Source organism: Leuciscus leuciscus, assembly GCF_965113295.1.
Source record: "Leuciscus leuciscus genome assembly, chromosome: 15".
NCBI classification, from domain to species: domain Eukaryota; kingdom Metazoa; phylum Chordata; class Actinopteri; order Cypriniformes; family Leuciscidae; genus Leuciscus; species Leuciscus leuciscus.
The window spans coordinates 38,544,939-38,563,256 of NC_138739.1; the positions used below are offsets into that span (position 1 = coordinate 38,544,939).

Consider the following 18,318-nt stretch of genomic DNA (forward strand, 5'->3'; position numbering starts at 1 on the left):
GTTCACTCTAAGCATGGCGAGTCCGCTTTTAGCTATTATGCCAGCCGCAGCTGGAACCAGCTTCCAGAAGAGATCAGATGTGCTCCTACAGTGGTCACATTCAAATCCAGACTCAAAACACTTCTGTTTAGCTGTGCATTTACTGAATGAGCACTGTGCCGCTGTTCGTCCGACTGTTTGTTTTGCTTTCAAAAGCAGGGCATTTAGCCCGAAACTGTAAATGCCCACTCAGAAGGTGTAAAAGAAAGTGATAATGTGAAAGTGACAGAGGTGGGAGTAAGTCACACATGTGCAAGTCACAAGCAAGTCTCAAGTCTTAACCTTCAAGTCTCAAGCAAGTCCAAGTCAATTTTGTGAAAAGCAAGTCAAGTCAAGTCAAGTCACTGCTTTATGTCAAGCAAGTCAAGTCAAGTCGTAGCTTGGGTCACAAGTCACTGGCAAGTCATACAAACGTTTGATGATTTCACTGAATTTATATATTAAAATAAGTTAAAACTACAGAAGTTGTGGACTATGGTTTTATTTGCATTTTTTTTTTTTTTTTAAATATGCATTTCCACAACCAGCTGAGTGGTTACTACAATAAAAATCTAAAAAATAAATAAAATTTCAAACTACATAGCCTAAAATGTAAATGTAACTGAAATTAGGCCAACATTAAAGCATGAAAAAATAAATATGCCTCAAACATTGCAGAAGACCATTAAAAGGTATTAAACAATTCACAATTCAAGTATAATGGTTCCTATGCCACCAAATGGCATTCTTCAAACTGGCATCCCCTTTATACAAGTTATATATTTTTAATTATGAAGTTAAAACCGCCAATAGGTGGCGCCAAATCACCGTCTTAATGTACGAGTCATAGAAGCATTCATTCAACTGATTCGTTCAAAACGGCAGATTCGTTCTGGAACTAAGCAACTATAGGTCACTGAATCACAAATACGCATAACTCTTTCTGTGGCTTGTTTGGAACTATTGTCATTGGAGAAATAGAGCAAAAACAGAGAATATTGGGAATATTATGTCTAAAATGTCACATCACAATATTCACTCTTTGTTTACTTAACTGTTTTATAAAATCATTATCACATTTGCATATGTTTTAATATCTTAAGTTATAATTATAAAAATAACTCATACTAGGGCAATTTTTCCACCACATTTAGAATTTTGGGTGCATATTAATTCTGCTGGCATTTTGCCCCCAACCCCCTGATAACATCTAACCCTGCTTTAAGAGAAACATAAAACACGACAAAACATTAACAGTTTTCTATGTTGTTTTTTGTCATTGGAAAGAACAACATATTTGGCTTTAAAGCATGATTTGAAAGAAATGTGGCAAATGTTATACAAAACATGCCATCATTAATTATCATTTGAATATTGACAACATTAAGCTACATTTGAAAACATAATTGTGTATAAAGAGGCATGCTGTTTTGACCAATATTCTCTCTAGATTTACGGTAAAGATAGTCAAATTAACTATAACAAACAGGTTAAACAAGCCATAGCTTACTTTTAGACGTGGTGAATGAAGTTCGACTGTTCGAGGTTGTGATGGTCGTCTATGCGTACAGCAAATCTTCTTGTATGAATATGGTCAATTTCTAGTGTTTATATCCAAAGAGAAACGATGCTGGGAGATGTTTTAGTATTTAGCGCGCTGCCGCGCTCACCGTGATGTATGTTTTTTCTGGGCTTGTGCAGCGTCACGCAATCGCGCAGAATCTGATGACGTCAATGGTTCCGTTGCTTTCATTTTGTTCATCAATTGATGTTGCGATGATTTATATAAAAATGTATATCAAGTCATTCTCGAGTCATACAGTTCAAGTCAAGTCTCGAGTCATTGGATCTCAAGTCAAAGTCAAGTCGAGTCATTTTCTTAATTTTGTCAAGCAAGTCTCAAGTCCTTAAATTTGCGACTCGAGTCTGACTCGAGTCAAGTCATGTGACTCGAGTCCCCCATCTCTGGAAAGTGACGTGTATTAATGTGGGTTTGAAAGTATTTAAATGACGATATTAAAGTTTTCGACTGAGAGAGAATGTGAACGCAGTGCTAAAGAAAGTGAAAAGAACGTGCGAGTAAATGAGGGAGAAAAGAAAGTTAAAGGAAAGTTGATAGATGGAAGTCATAAGAAGGTTGAAAGATTTAAGTCTTAAGGGAATCCTTTTGAAGGAAAGATCTATAATAATATTCTTTTTTTTTATAAGTACGGTATTTTTTTTTTTTTTTTTTACTGTTTTAATTATTCTTAATTCTTTCTATTATTTTAATTTCTTCTATGTAAAGCACTTTGAATTGCCATTGTGTATGAAATGTGCTATATAAATAAACTTGCCTTGCCTTGCCTTGCCTTGCCTTGCCTTGCCTTGACTTGACTTGCCTACTTAACATTAATGTGACTTTTGGGGCTTTTGTGAACTGCTTTGTAGTCAAATAACATCCATTGTTTCAACAACACTGATTCAGATCACTTTATAAATGTAAATTCATCTGTCCATGTCATTTTCAAACGATTTATGGAAAATTACCGCTCAACTTCACATTGTTCAATGAAATTTGAACATGTTGTGCCAGATGATGATTGCTCGGTGTATTATGACAAACAGGCATCAATGAATTATGTAATATTTAAAAATATGTAATATGTTGTGGATTTTTAATTGAATCGACACACTACCTACCGCACTCACTGAAAGAACTATATTTGGCTCAAGAGCATCGGTTCCTGAGCAGACTGTGAAATACCTATGTTTACACTAGTGCATTTTCGTTTTAAAACGCATAACTTTTGCTACGGTTACGCCTGCCGTCCACACACTACTCCGGAGTTTTAGACCCTCGAAAATGTAGACTGACCCCTTCAGTCAGTCAAGTCCGACACACACAAGTGACGCAAACCCATAGCAACGCGTCGGCAACGACACCTCAGACTGACAGATACGTAAAAATAAACGTGAATTTAGGCTACTTTAGTTTTGTACACATTGCCATGTTAATTATAATCTAATGCATTTTGTTTTATTGACCACAATATTTTCATTGATATTTGTTTGAGAGGGGCACTTTTGATTGATTTTGACCCCATAGGAGGTAAATAGGTGAGGAAGCATGACCTGGTAATCAGGTTCCTCGGCGGGGCGAGAAGGTTAAATCCTCCTCGCCCTCACTCCATATCCTCTTGGGATTTGTCTCTGGTGCTTAGAGCACTCCAGAACGCCCCATTTGAGCCTTTGCAGTCAGCTGAGTTGAAAGTCTGTCGATGAAGACATTTCTCCTGGTTGCATTGGCCTCCATTAAGAGGGTAGGGGACCTTTAAACATTTTCAGTTGACGATTCGTGCCTGGAATTCGTGCCGGCTGACTCTCACGTGATCCTGAGAAGGTTCCCACCACTCCCTTCAGGGACCAGGTGGTGAACCTGCAATTGCTGCCCCTGGAGGAGGCAAAACCAGCCCTAGCTTTGCTTTGTCCTGTCCGCGCTTTGCGCCTGTACGTGGATCGAACGCAGAGCTTTAGGACCTCAGACCAACTCTTTGTCTATCACGGAGGCCAGCAGAAGGAAAAGGCTGTCTCCAAGCAGAGGATGGCCCACTGGATAGTGGATGCCATCGCCTTGGCCTATCAAGCCCCAGGCGTGCCCTGCCCGCTCGGGTTGAGAGCTCACTCTACTAGAAGTGTTGCATCCTCCTGGGCGCTGACACGCGGTGCCTTACTGACAAATATCTGTTGAGCTGCAGGCTGGACGACACCTAACATGTCCACTAGATTCTATAGCCTTCTTGTAGAGCCAGTATGTTCCTGTGTTCTCACCTCAAACGGGTAGAAACGCCAAGAGCCCCCTGCTTAGTGTCAGCTTGCTGTGCCAATACATACGCTTATATTGCTCCAGTAGAGTTCCCTGATGGGCAAACCTTGTGAGTTTCTTCATCACCCTCGGCAGCTGGACGTGGTGGAGCATTTTGTGCCAGGCCTACATTTGTTGTATGAGAACCGGTGCTAGTTTGGGTGCCCATATGTCATGAATCTGAATCTGACACTTTGACTTTATGCATAAACCCTGCAAAACAGCCTACTGAGGATGAGTCCACCTGAGCAGAAAGATGTAACACTGGTTCTGAAGAGCAAGGTGCGGAGGTTGCAGCAAGCTCTGGCAGGATTGTATCTCCTTTAATGCACAGCTTCAGAGCTGTTATGAGATCCATGCCCATTAATGCAGTTCCTTTGTCCATTACATAGAAGTTCTACCAGAAAGACTCGGGAGAATAAATACTGTGACAATTAAACATTTATTAACAGTCCAGCAAGCAATCAAATTCTTTGGCATAGGCCCCATTCGTAGCTTGCAATCTGAGGGTCCGGACTCTGCAAATCCTGCCTGAAGACGAAGGCAGGGGCGCAGCCGACCCCCTGCGAGGTATGGGAAGGGACCATCCTGGTGGTGGTGGGGTGGATGGAGGGAAGAGACCATCCTGGTGGTGTTGGGGAGGATGGAGGGAAAGACCCGTCTTGGAGGTGGTGGGGAGGATGGAGGTGAATGGAAGCGTCAGCATCTGCAAACTCAGATGTGTGTAAGTACCAATCTTTTATACCACAAGTATAGGAATATGATTGGATAGATGAGAAGGTAATAAGTGACGTAACAATCAGGGCCGGCCCGCGGCATAGGCGGTATAGGCAAATGCTAGGGGCGCCACTCATCCATAGGGGCGCCAGAATGAGTGAACGAGTGAATTTTTTTTTTTTTTTGTACATTTTTTTTTTTTATATATATAATACTATTTTAAAACCATTAATTCGAAATACTAAAAAAAAAAAAAAAAAAAAAAAAAGTCCAGCTCACCAATCGTCCCCCGCCCATCGAGTGCTTGAAGTGCGTCAGAAACAGAGCGCGCGCGCGATCAGTTGTTGGTAATTTGTTGTGTAGCGTGCGCGACTCCGCATCCAATGTAGACAGACAGCACTGCTTTTGTTAACACACAGCTCGTAGAAACGGGCCTGGCAGCTCGCGCCAGTTCTAGACGCGGTGAAAGTTTCCTGATTGTGACGGAAGGCCGAATTTACATGACACATTATAAATGAGCATAGTCTGCGATAGATACAGTGCCAAAAAGAAGAGAAGAGGATAAAAGGGGATAAAGACAGAGGTAAAGTGATGTAGTGAATGAACAATTTATGGCATAGGAGTAAGATACTATAATTTCATGGCAGTTATGTTTACCTTAAACTTAATGTTAGCAGTTGTTCTGAGTTCTCCAGAGTCCCCAGACTGTGTGGTTTTGTAACAATCATGTCAGTTTTAAGACGCATTTTTTATTATCACTTTTTTATTAATGTTTTACTCTACAGTTGTGCAGTTGTGGGGATACAGTGCAGGCCAAAAGTTTGGAAACATTACTATTTTTAATGTTTTTGAAAAAAGTTTCTTCTGCTCATCAAGCCTGCATTTATTTGATCAAAAATACAGAAAAAATAATAAATATTGTGATATATTATTACAATTTAAAATAATTGGTTTTCAATTTATTATACTTTAAATTATCATTTATTTCTGTGATGCAAAGCTGAATTTTCAGCATCATTACTCCAGTCTTCAGTGTCACATGTGACATCCAGTTTATCACATGATCCTTTAGAAATCATTTTAATATTCTGATTTATTATGAGTGTTGGAAACAGTTCTGCTGCCTAATATATTTGATGAATAAAATGTTAAAAAGAACTGCATTTATTTAAAATAAAATAAAATATTTTCTAATTATATAAATCATCTTTACGATCACTTTTTATCAATTTAACACATCCTTGCTGAATAAAAGTATTGATTTATTTCAACCAAAAAAAAACCAACTGACCCCAAATTACTGACCAGTAGTGTATATTGTTGTTACAAAAGATTTCTATTTTTAAAACATTTAAAAAAATTTTTTTTTTACTATTTATTTATCAAAGTATCCTAAAAAAGTATCACAGGTTATGAAAAAATATTAAGCAGCAGAACTGTTTCCAACTTTGATAATGAATCATCATATTAGAATGATTTCTAAAGGATCATGTGATAGACCGGATGTCACATGTGACACTGAAGACTGGAGTAATGATGCTGAAAATTCAGCTTTGCATCACAGAAATAAATGATAATTTAAAGTAAAATAAATTGAAAACCAATTATTTTAAATTGTAATAATATATCACAATATAAAAATTTTTTCTGTATTTTTGATCAAATAAATGCAGGCTTGATGAGCAGAAGAAATTTCTTTCAAAAACATTAAAAATAGTAATGTGTCCAAACTTTTGGCCTGTACATTTTATGGCATAGTAATGATATTTATTTACATGTTTATTCAAAATAGCAAAGTTCACATTAAATCTTTATTGTAAATCGTGCTATAAAAGATAATGGGGACTTGACTTGAATGCTATGTAATGCTCTTGGTATTTGTGTTTAGGCTGTAATGTGTGTGTGTGTGTATATAGGCCTATATATATATATATATATATATATATATATGCTAAATCATGAACACAATGACGGGGTGAAATGGGCTGTGATGCATGGGGCGCCAGGTAAAATCTTGCCTAGGGCAGCAAATTGGTCAGGGCCGGCCCTGGTAACAATTGAGTCTTCCTGGCAGAACTTATGCTAGAGCTTCATTTCACAGAGCATTTGTGGCAGTTTTTTATTACTGTTGCATGCAAGCAGCCAATCACATTAATTAGAGTTCGCGAGTCAGTGAATAAGCACGCTGCAGGTGGCTTTAGAGGTACTTCCCCAAAGTAATCATCAAACATGCTCTTAGGCAGAACTGAGACAGAAGTACCAGTATCAACAGTCAGTATAACAGGCCTCTGAATCGCACCAGCTTTGATTTGAACAGTACAGTGCCGTTTATCGCTTACATTCTTATCTTGTAGTAACACAACAGTAGTGTGTACGTAGGCATTACTACTTCATGTACTGTGTGAGTTTGCGTCGTTCTACAGACACGTGCAAAATGTCCTTTTTTCTTGCAATTTTCACAGGTTACCTTGACTGCTGGACATTCTACTGCATTTGCAAGATGTTTATCTTATCCGCAGCGAAAGCAGGTACGTATAGCTGAAGTCACCATCCGAGGTGATGTGAATGGAGCAGTCGAGTGTGTGCCAGCCGTTCTATTTTTAGATCCCCCAGCACCGCATTCATATACTTTTGCGTTTCTTTGCACACTCACAGTATGTATGGGAAAGTTATGTGTACTCGTTATTGCTTTAGCATGCTCTCCAGCAGATTCAACTTGTTGTGAAACTGTAACAGCATCAGCTAATGTTAACTTATGCAATCGTGGGTCACCTCGTCACCAAAATGACGATGTTAATTTTTTTATTGTTAATTATAAACAATTATAACAGACAATGTTAAGTACATATTTACTTTATTACTAACTTAACATACATGCAACTCGTGCTCATAATTCTTCTTTTCTACTCTCCTATTCATATTCCCCTCTTAATACCTAATTCCTAGTGGTTTCAGTAAGTATTGCACTGAATAACAGGACACCACAAATGGTTTTAAATGAGGTTTTATTAACAAAGTTCGGGAGGAGCACGTTCAGATAACTAACACAAGTGGAGAGCACTCAGCAATCAATGGTAAGAGGTATATATACACTCAGTAGTCTCACCTCAATCCATTGACAGTTTTGCAGCATCCCCCCACCACCCCTTCTCCACACTTCTAGTCCTAAACACGTACATACGGGGGAGTACTCTGGGTTCGGAGCCCTCCCTCCGGACAGCATGCCAAATACACATTTACCCCCTCAAATTGTATGTAAGTGTGAACTCGTGAAATTCAGTTCTGGAATGTTGTCAGTCTGGGTTTGTAGTTTGTAATTTGAAAGCATTATTGCACTTTTATTGTTCTTTTCTCATCCTCATGTACATCTGTAAGGTGACAGTACACAATGAAAGTCTCTGGACAAAAAAATTATTTTGAGGTAGAAAAATGTTCTCAACATTTCTCTTATTTGATCAGGTGAATGAATATTAAATGGCATAACTGGAATAATCTGAATCAGCGGATTGTTTTGTTTAATTTTATATATAGCAATTACTCTGTACACTGTTAAAAACGCCTATAAATATACAGCTGATGTGAAACCTGAAATGGACAATCATACACACACAGACACACAAACTGATCTTACTGTCTATATGAGGATTTATTCTGACATTATTTAAGTGACAGAAATTCAGCTGTAATAATTATGCAATATTTATCAAGCAGCTCAAAGTATTACGGGCAAAATCCTCTCTACGGTCTATTCTGATGTATCAACACAGTTTCACTGATGATTTATAAACATAAAACCCAGGATAGAGTGGCTGAGTGAATGTGGTCTGGACTGTGTGGATGAGGCTCATTGTGTCAGAGACGCTGTAGAAGGACAGAGTTCCTGCACTGTGATCCACATACACTCCTATTGTGCGACTGTGCGACACTGCAGGAAGATCAGTCGCTTTCTTATTGTGTCTGATTGAGTAACTGGAGGGAGTGCAGTACAAACTCCAGGACTGATCATTCCCTCCAAACACACACTCAATACCCTTTCCCTTCCTGCTGATGCTCTTATATGACACCGATATATACACACCATTATTTCCAGTCCACTCAATCTCCCAGTAACAGCGTCCACTCACACTCTCTCTACACAACACCTGCAGATATCCATCAAATCTGTCGGGATGATCAGGATACGGCTGGACTGTGTCAGTGTTAGTAATCACTCTGTTCCTCTCAGACAGACTGAGGCGTTTATTCACTGTGTTCAGATCCAGAGTGACCTGATGGGAATCTGATGGAGAGAAAACACATCAGAATCAGGAATTATGAATCTGTCTGATCTTTTAATGTAGCTGAACTTTTAATGTAGCTGAAGCAGTGTCTCAGTACAACTGACCAGATATCCTGTGTGCATCATGATCAATTATTAAACTCATAAATCATGATTTCTTTCAGCTTCTACAGGAAGAACATGAACACACTCAGTGAATTTTTCTGCTAGTTTTCTTAGTCACTTACATTGTAGGAAGTCGTTCCTGGTTCTGGGATTCATGTTGGTGAATGTGACTGTGGAAATAAACAGACATGAACAGTGTGAAGAAAAATGTGAAGATAAAGTTAATCAATTTCTAAGACATTTCCAATGTGATGTTCTTCATGATATTAGATGATGTTGGACTCATTTCTGAGAGCAAATGAATCTCCAAGGGCCTCATTTATAAAACACATATATTGGATTTGATCCCAAATTCCATGGATTTCATCCTACATCAATAAATACACTATATTGCCAAAAGTTTTGGGACGCCTGCCTTTACATGCGCATGAACTTTAATGACATCCCATTCTTAATCCATAGGGTTTCATATAGAGTTGGCCCACTCTTTGCAGCTATAACAGCTTCAACTCTTCTGGGAAGGTTTTCCACAAGGTTTAGGAGTGTGTTTATAGGAAATTTGGACCATTCTTCTAGAAGCGCATTTGAGAGGTCAGGCACTGATGTTGGACGAGAAGTCCTGGATCACAGTCTCCGCTCTAATTCATCCCAAAGGTGTTCTATCAGGTTGAGGTCAGGAGTCTTTGCAGGCCAGTTAAGTTCCTACACACCAAACTCGCTCATCCATGTCTTTATGGACCTTGCTTTGTGCACTGGTGCAGTTATGTTGTAGCAGGAAGGGAACATCCCCAAACTGTTCCCACAAAGTTGGGAGCATGAAATTGTCCAAAATGTCTTGGTATGCTGAAGCATTAAGAGTTCCATTCACTGGAACTAAGGGTCCATGCCCAACCCCTGAAAAACAACCCCACACCATAATCCCCCCTCCACCAAATTTTACACTTGGCACAATGCAATCAGGCAAGTCCCGTTCTCCTGGCAACCGCCAAACCCAGACTGGTCCATCGGATTGCCAGACAGAGAAGAGTGATTCATCACTCCAGAGAACAGGAGGAAATTTCACAAATGGCTTTATTGCACAGGTGGCAGCCAATCATGGTACCACGCTTGAATTCACGGAGCTTCTTAGAGCGACCCATTCTTTCACAAATGTTTGTAGAAGCAGTCTGCATGCCTAGTGCTTGCTTTTATACAATTGTGGCCATGGAAGAGATTGCAACACCTGAATTCAATGATTTGGAGGGGTGTCCCAATACTTTTGGCAATATAGTGTATACATATGCTTGTCCATGATGATGAGTGCCAAACCTCTGAACCATCAAAGGATTTTTGTGACCGTTCTGTAGGTGAAAATGAACGCTTGTTCACATCCATTTGCATTTTAGGTGATCATTCTACGCACGTGTTTATAATCGAGGCCCAGGACTTTACCTCTGTCAGAGATCTTCTTGAGCTCCTCTTTGCATAAATCCTCCAGTTTGACTTTCAGCTGATGGACAGATTCTCTCACACCTTCAAAAGAAGAGAGAGAACTGAAGGGAACGTCATTTGCATCTGTAGATTCAGGAGGTGCTGAGAGAGACTGGAAACTCTACAGAAAACAGAAATCAAAACTCATCAGCTCCACACTTCACTCAATAATCTGCACTACTATAAGATCTGTGGAGCTCTTGTTGACTTGATTTATCTTCAGTAATTCAGCTCAATCCAGCACTTTCACACAATCAGAGACTTTCTTATAATATTCATTATGTGGCATTAATGATACAAATTCTAGTGTTTCCAGTACACTTTGGCACACTTTTAAAATATTCTTATTATGGAAATAATATACTTAAAGTTATACTTAAGTGCAGATTGAATGTAATGTTCCCTTTGGGCCGCTACACCAGAGGTCTATGAAAGGACCATTATCTCTCGTGGCACATCAATTGCCCGGAGATGTTGGCAGTGTTTCTAGCTCTGAGACATTTCCTTCCGGACCTCAGAGGCCATCATGTTCTAGTATGAACAGACAATACGTTGGTGGTCTCAGCCTGTCTGATAGACATTTCTGGCTGGATAAAGGACCACTACCTTCAACTAAACCTTGCGAAGACAGAGCTGCCTGTGGTTCCGGCCAACATAACACTACACCACAACTTCTCCATTCAGCTCGGTTCGTCATCCATAACTCCATCAAAGTCAGCCAGGAAACTTGGAGTTGTGATTAATGATCAATTGAACTTCACAGACCACATTGCTAGAATTGCACGGTCCTGCAGATTTGCCCTATATAACATCAGGAGGATCAGGCCTCCTCTCCTCACAAAATTGCACTTGTTGCCAGTTACCGCTCGCATCAAATTCAAGTCACTGACGTTTGCCTACAGAACAGCCACTGGCTCTGCTCCCTTTTACCTAAACTCATTACTTCAGACTTACGTGCAGTCCAGAAACTTGCGCTCTGCAATTGAACGCCGTCTTGTGGTGCCATCTCAAAGAGGCACAAAATCTCTTTCTTTGACCTTTACCTTGACATTTTCCTGCTGATGGAATGACCTGCCAAACTCAACTCGAGCTGCTGAGTCTTTAGCCATTTAGTTTCTTTTCAAGAAACGGCTGAAGACGCATCTTTTTCTGCAACACTTGATCCATTAATACTAACACTTTCTATTCTGTATCGATTTTAAAAAAAGTACATGTACTGCGTTAGATTAAACTGGGAAGGGTCATAGCACTTGCATATTGTTGTCCTATTGTTAGTTTAACTGCTTCTATTGTTCTCATTTGTAAGTCGGTCAACTCCACGTAGAAACCATCCATCTCCTGGTTCTGGAGAGCTCCACCACTGAGCTGATCCTAGAGCGTCCTTGGCTAGTGCAGCATGATCCCATCATCTCCTGGAGAACCGGCGAAGTTCTTAAGTGGGGCAGGAAATGCTTTCCCAACTGCTTCCCTCTGATCCCTCGTCCTGCTCCAGCTCCGGCCGAGGTGCTACCCGTGAACTCCACCTCCATTGAGAGTCCCGTCGATAAGCAGTCGGTCGACATCCCAACCTGCTACGCCCCCTTCAGTGACGTCCTCTGCCCTTAAAGAGCCTCTCTGCTGCCTCCACATCGGCCAGATTGATTGCGCCATCGATCTGATGCCAGGTGAGCCAGTGCCCCACGGGAACAATTATCTTTTATCACTCCCCGAACAGAAGGCCAAGGAGGAGTATGTAGAAGAGGCCCTCCAACAAAGCCACATCCGGCCTTCTACGTCCCCTGATGCTTTGAGTTTCTTCTTCATGGCAAAAAAGGACGGAGGCTTGCGGCCTGGTATTGATTACCGCTCCCTGAACAAGATCACCAGCAAAATCCTCAATCCTCTTCCCCTCGTCCCAGCTGCACTAGAACACCTCCATGGAGCCAAGGTGTTCACCAAGTTGGAACTCCGCAGCGCGTATAACCTCATCCAGATACGTGAGGGGGACGAGTGGAAGACCGCCTTTGTGACCCCTACTGGACACTATGAGTACCTCGTCATGCCGTATGGTCTGGTAATGGTCTGTATTCCAGGATTTCATGCATGATGTGCTCCGGGAGTATCTCCATCGCTTTGTTCTTGTATACATAGATGACATTCTCATCTACTCCCGGAGCATGGCCGACCATCGCCACCACGTTGCGGAGGTCCTGAAATGCCTGAGGGAATTCCACCTGTTTCTCAAGACTGAGAAATGCTCCTTCCACCAACCCTCAGTGCAGTTCCTTGGTTACCACATCAGTGACACGGGTATCCAGATGGACGAGGGGAAGGAGGAAACCATCAAGAACTGGCCCACACCATCCACCATCAAAGAGCTCCAGCGTTTCCTTGTCTTCGCCAATTTCTACCGAAGGTTCATTCACAGCCATAGCTGCCTTCCACCTGCTGTTAAGTGAGGGCCCCATGGGGAGGCACCAACTAATCGTTTGTTTCCTTTGTGGTGCTCAGAGGATGAGGCCTGTCATCCAAGCCAGGGTTCCTCTTTGGGACCTGGCAGTGGTTCTCGAAGGGTTATCCCTGACACCCTTTGAAGCCATCAACGAGGTGTCAGAGAAATGTCTGTCTTTAAAGGTAGCTTTCCTACTATCCATTACGTCCCTCAAAAGAGTTGGGGACCTGCAGGTGCTGTCTGTTGCTCCCTCTTGCCTCGAGTTTGCTCCTGGCAGACTGAAAGCCATTCTCCACCCTAGGCCTGGCCATTTGCCCAAGGTGCCATTGAGTGTGGCACGGTCTGTGATCCTGCGGCTTTTCATCCTCCACCACATGTGTCTGCTGATCAAGATCATTACATTTACATTTACATTTACCAGCTGCTTGTGTGTTTTGGTTCACCAAAGAAGGGTTCCTCTGCCTCTAAACAGACCATTGGCAGGGGGATTGTGGAGGCTATTTCTTCAGCTTCTTCTGATTAGAGCCCATTCAACTAGATGGGTGTCATCCTCTAAAGCCCTGCTATCAGGGGTCTCCCTTCAAGAGGTGTGCAATGCTGCTGGCTGGGTCTCCCAACACACGTTTATTTACAGCCTGGATCTGTCCTGCACACCGGGTTCTCAGGTTCTCACGTCTTGAGCTGTGCCAAACTTGCTTCACACCAGGACAGGTGCTAGTCAGTGTGGTGCAGTGGGTATTTCGTTCCCCAAAGTGTCCTCTTTGGAAGCAGCACGAGTTCCCTCAAAAGGGAACGTCTCTTGCTTCGACCTATCAGAAGCTGACGCTGTTATGAGCCGGTGTCCCTTTATAGCTTCCGCTATGCCGTCACATGTGTAACGTCATGACGCAACACCAATCAAGATTGGACTAGTTCCATACATACTTCAGACGTTATCACGCTTCTCAGGGAACGAGGGTTACAGTCGTAACCCAAGACGTTTTCGGACACTTAATTGAATGTAATTTGCAATTACCTGAATGTATTACAGTTTCAATTTACATTAAATGTAAGTAGCTGAACTTTACAGTGTTTTTCAGCCACTTAAGTAGGATTTAATTACATCTTTAACCCCCTGAGGTCTACGGTATCGCCGGCGATACCAGCTCGCTTTTTTTTTGTCAATGTAAAAGAAACTCATAAATACTCTGTTGACTTTGATTTTCCAAAGGAGTTTCATACATCAATCGATTCTGTTAAATGTGTATTATTTTTGTGTATACTCACAATAAAAACAAAGTGTTGTGCTTTTTGCCAAATAAAGAAAAATAAACACGAAGCGAGTTCTGCCTTCTCTCTGCCAGTGAAGTCCATTCTGAAACGCGTCCGAAAATGAACAATAACTGAGCGAATACTCAGTCAAACAGGCATACAGACACACAGGCATGAAGCTTGAATTTTCTTCTTTTAAATGAAGTAATTTATATAAAAAACAAATATTCTAATCTTGTGAAATCTGTATTAAAAGAGAGCGATTCCAGTCGAGCTCATCTCATCTCATTACGTTATAATCGGCCCCGCCCACGGAGAGCGCGCGCTATTCAAACGCAAATGACTGAGACGATCCCATACAAACTGTGAACGCCCCCATATCAGCTCGAGAAAACACATCAAGTTTATTCAGATAAGTGTAGTTGTCTACACTGTCTCGCAGCGCTGTGAGGAATAATAATAATGGAAAACTTACCTCAGAAGTGCTGGTATTTCGAGGAGCAACGGATGGAATAATGTAGTAAGTTTTTTTTTTTCATTCTCAAGTAAATCGCGTTTCTGTGTGAATGAATGAACGAAAGAGATGCGCTGTTTACCACAACTCGCAAAAAGACGGTTTAAATTTGAATTGCGTTTCTGTGTGTGAATAAATGAACTGCTTTTAGCAAACTATTTAGCTATACTGAGTAAAATCGATTGAAATATGTTGAAATAAAATGTATTTGTATAAGCAACTTATTAAACTGCAAATTAACATTTATATTCCTTATAATAAAAACGAAAGACCTATGTTACAGACATATGAAAGACAACATTTCGTTGATTAGTTTTGGATAGATTACACATTTTTACTGTAAAATATCTGCCACCTCAAATAAGCTTTTGTTTGCCAATTTTTGCTAATATGTTAAATATAGTATGTTTTGTCAATGTAGGCTATATTCGAAGTTTGAAATATGTATGATAAAATGTATACTTTAGTTTTTACAAAGAAAGATTACACTTCAATTGTTGTTGTAATTGTAACCTTTTTAATAAAAAAAATATATATATTTACAAGGTAGATGTAAACAAATTTTAAAAGGTAAATATAAGCATTTTCTTTAAATAATTTTTATTGTGTTTTATTATTGACAAATTTGGGGAGAGGATACATATTCCAAAACTGAAAATACAGTATGAGAATTAACTGCACAATTAATAGACATGTTTTCCTTGGATATTATACAATTTGCAAGCAAAATTTGTGAAAAAAAAAAAAAAATTGACATGCTTCCAACTGTGAACCAATTTGGTAGAATATATATATATATATATATATATATATATATATATATATATATATATACTGTATATATATTGCTCTTGCATTCTTTCTTGTGGCTATAGGTGACACACCTGAATGAATGGCTCATTAGGTATGCGGGCCCCATTGTCTCCTGAGGTGTGAACCACTACATATGCATGATGCTGTTGAATGGTTGACGCCCCTTGCGCATATTGCCTTTACAAACAAAAAGTGTTTTACAAGATTTAAATCAATGTATTGTGTTATGTGAATGATAAGGGCAGGATGATTTTCACATCATTTTGAAGAAAAAATTCTAGGCAAAGACATCAATTAGTCAAAAGTCTTATTGACACGTATTTAGTATGTGTTTTGTGGCCTTATTTCAGAAACTTTAGTTTTTAGTTTTTTCAATAACCATGCATAAACATTATTCCCTCAAAAATACAAACATGTACATGCATGTTGCTCACATATTATGGTAGCCCTGTTTGTGCTAAATAGAGTGTAATTATACCTTTGCCATTAATATGTTTATAAGCAACTGAAAAAAGCACAAATGTCAGGGCATGTCAGAACATCTCAAGGACCCCAAAAACCCCTCAGACCTCAGAGGGTTAAATTCTATGATCCTGTTCTTCTAGATCTCTGTTACCTGCAGGAAATGAATGTCATCCTGTGTGTGTGAAAGCTGCTCCAGCTCAGCGTCTCTCTTCCTCAGATCATTGATCTCCTGCTCCAGTCGCTCCAGTCGTCCTTCAGCTCGACTCACTGCATCCTTTTCCTGATCTCTGATCCGCTGTGTTGCCTCAGAGCGGCTTCTCTCAATGGAGCGGATGAGCTCAGTAAAGATCCTCTCACTGTCCTCCACTGCTGTCTGTGCAGAGCGCTGTTCGAACACACATCACAATCACACAGTGAGTTCAGTGGGACTGTAGGAGGAGAGTCCTAACTGAGGCTTCACAAACTACTCTTCTTCTCCAGACTCACCCTATGAGACGCCACAGCCTCTCTCATCTGCTGAAGATCTTTCTCTCTCTGCTGGATTCTCTGACAGAGCTTTATCTGAGTCTCCTTCAGCTGAGTCTAGAGGACAAACCAATAACAGGAAATGTCACATAAAACTTCTATCACAAAACCATAATTTAAAAGTTACATTAATACAGAATTGGTGAAGTGGATAAAGATCTGGCATGGTAAGTTTATACTGTAGCTTTAAACCATAGATTTATAGTTTCCTTAAAAGATTATGAATTAATATAAAACCAAACTGTCAGCATTATTTCATTAGTTTTATAGGTAAATGTCACCCAAACTGTAATTCTGTCATCATTTAACCTAATTTTGTTCTAAACCTGTGTGACTTTCTGTCTATTGGTGAACACAAGTGTACTTAATTCTAAGAAACAATCATGAAAGTGACCTCTCTGTAAGTAAAAAAGTAAAATTATACTTTTAAGAGCTGAAGTACACATTCAATACAATTAAGCACACTTATTAATTTTTTTAATCACTGAAGTTTAGATTATTTTTACACTTCCTTTGTCTCCTTTTTGGACCTTGAAATGCTTGTACCCCATTCACTATCAACGTTTAGACTAAGAATAGATGAGACGTTCTGATGTCATATTTTACATTCCACAGAAGTATGTCAAACTGGTTTAGAATGGCTTGGCAGTGAGTAAATGAAGACAGAATTTTGCCAGAACAATCTCTTTAAATTCATACCTGTTTCTCAGTCCTCTGTGCTGCAGCTGATACAGTTTTGTGTTTTTTATGTTCATATTCCTTACATAGCATACAAATGCACTGTTGATCAGTAATACAGTACATTTCTAGCACTTTATCATGTTTACAGCAGATCATGTCCTGCAGTCGTCCAGTGGCATCAATCACTTTGTGTGGCTTACATGAGTGATATTCCTCATGAGGGTCAAAATGAGTTTGACAGTAAGATTCCTGACACACCAGACAGGACTTGACGGCTTTGTATTTTCTTCCAGTACAGATGTCACACTCCACATCTCCGGCTTCAGCGTAACAGTCAGCAGGACGTTTAGTCTTCTTCAGTTTCTCCACCAGTTCAGCCAGAATGGTGTTTTTGCCCAAAGTAAGTCTTGGACTGAAGGTCTGTCTGCACTGAGGGCAGCTGTAGACTCTCTTCTCATCCTCCTGATCCCAGTGGCCTGTAATACAGATCTTACAGTAACTGTGTCCACAGTGTATGGTCACTGGATCCTTCAGGAGATCCAGACACACTGGACACATGAACATATCCTGAGAAAATATGGCCTCTGCCATTTTACCTGCATGAATACAGAGAGACACAAACACACAACAGCTGAACGTTTCCCCAAACTGAGGATTTGAAGTAGTTTCATGCTTTTGTGTTTGAGTGACGTGTGTAAAACAGGTGTGTCTTAAAGCAGCTTCCTCATTCCTGGTCAAAGAGATTCAATTTCCTAGGCTGCATTAAAGTACACTTTTATATATTTATATATATAAAACCATCTGGTGGCATGCCCAGAGGTCGACAAGCCCCGCCAGTCTCTTGGCCATTCTTCTGCTACTGGTTGGTACATATCAGGCGTTGGTGGATTCAGGCTGTAATCAAACCTCCATTCATCAAAGCCTGATGCCACAGAGGGCATTGGATATAAGCCGCAAGGTTAATGTGAGGTGTACACAGGGCTGTGGTGGATTATCCTTTAGTACCTATCAATATTCAATTTAGGGGAGAAAAGCATAGAGTTAAGGTGGTGATTAATCACCATCGGGGGTCTGCTGATTTTGGGTACAGATTGCCCAGCATTTACACAAATATTGGGGATTTTGTGTGTGCGGGTGCCTCTTGGGGGACAGGACTAGGGACGGGAGAAGCCGTGACTCAGGCTGGGGAATCTGTTGGGGGACCA

The 18,318-nt window shown here is 40.4% G+C and overlaps 1 protein-coding gene across 1 annotated transcript; it reads right to left on the reverse strand.

Moving 5' to 3' along the window:
• Nucleotides 1–8,201: 8,201 nt before the first annotated feature.
• LOC309475183 (tripartite motif-containing protein 16-like) lies at nucleotides 8,202–17,773 on the reverse strand. Its single transcript, XM_082137866.1, has 6 exons — nucleotides 17,132–17,773; nucleotides 16,394–16,489; nucleotides 16,059–16,292; nucleotides 10,395–10,554; nucleotides 9,086–9,133; nucleotides 8,202–8,858 (listed from the first exon to the last, which is right to left on the reverse strand). The coding sequence occupies exons 1-6, from the start codon at nucleotides 17,702–17,704 to the stop codon at nucleotides 8,338–8,340; spliced, it is 1,632 nt and encodes a 543-aa protein (XP_081993992.1). The 5' UTR covers nucleotides 17,705–17,773; the 3' UTR covers nucleotides 8,202–8,337.
• Between the last annotated feature and the right edge of the window lie 545 nt (nucleotides 17,774–18,318).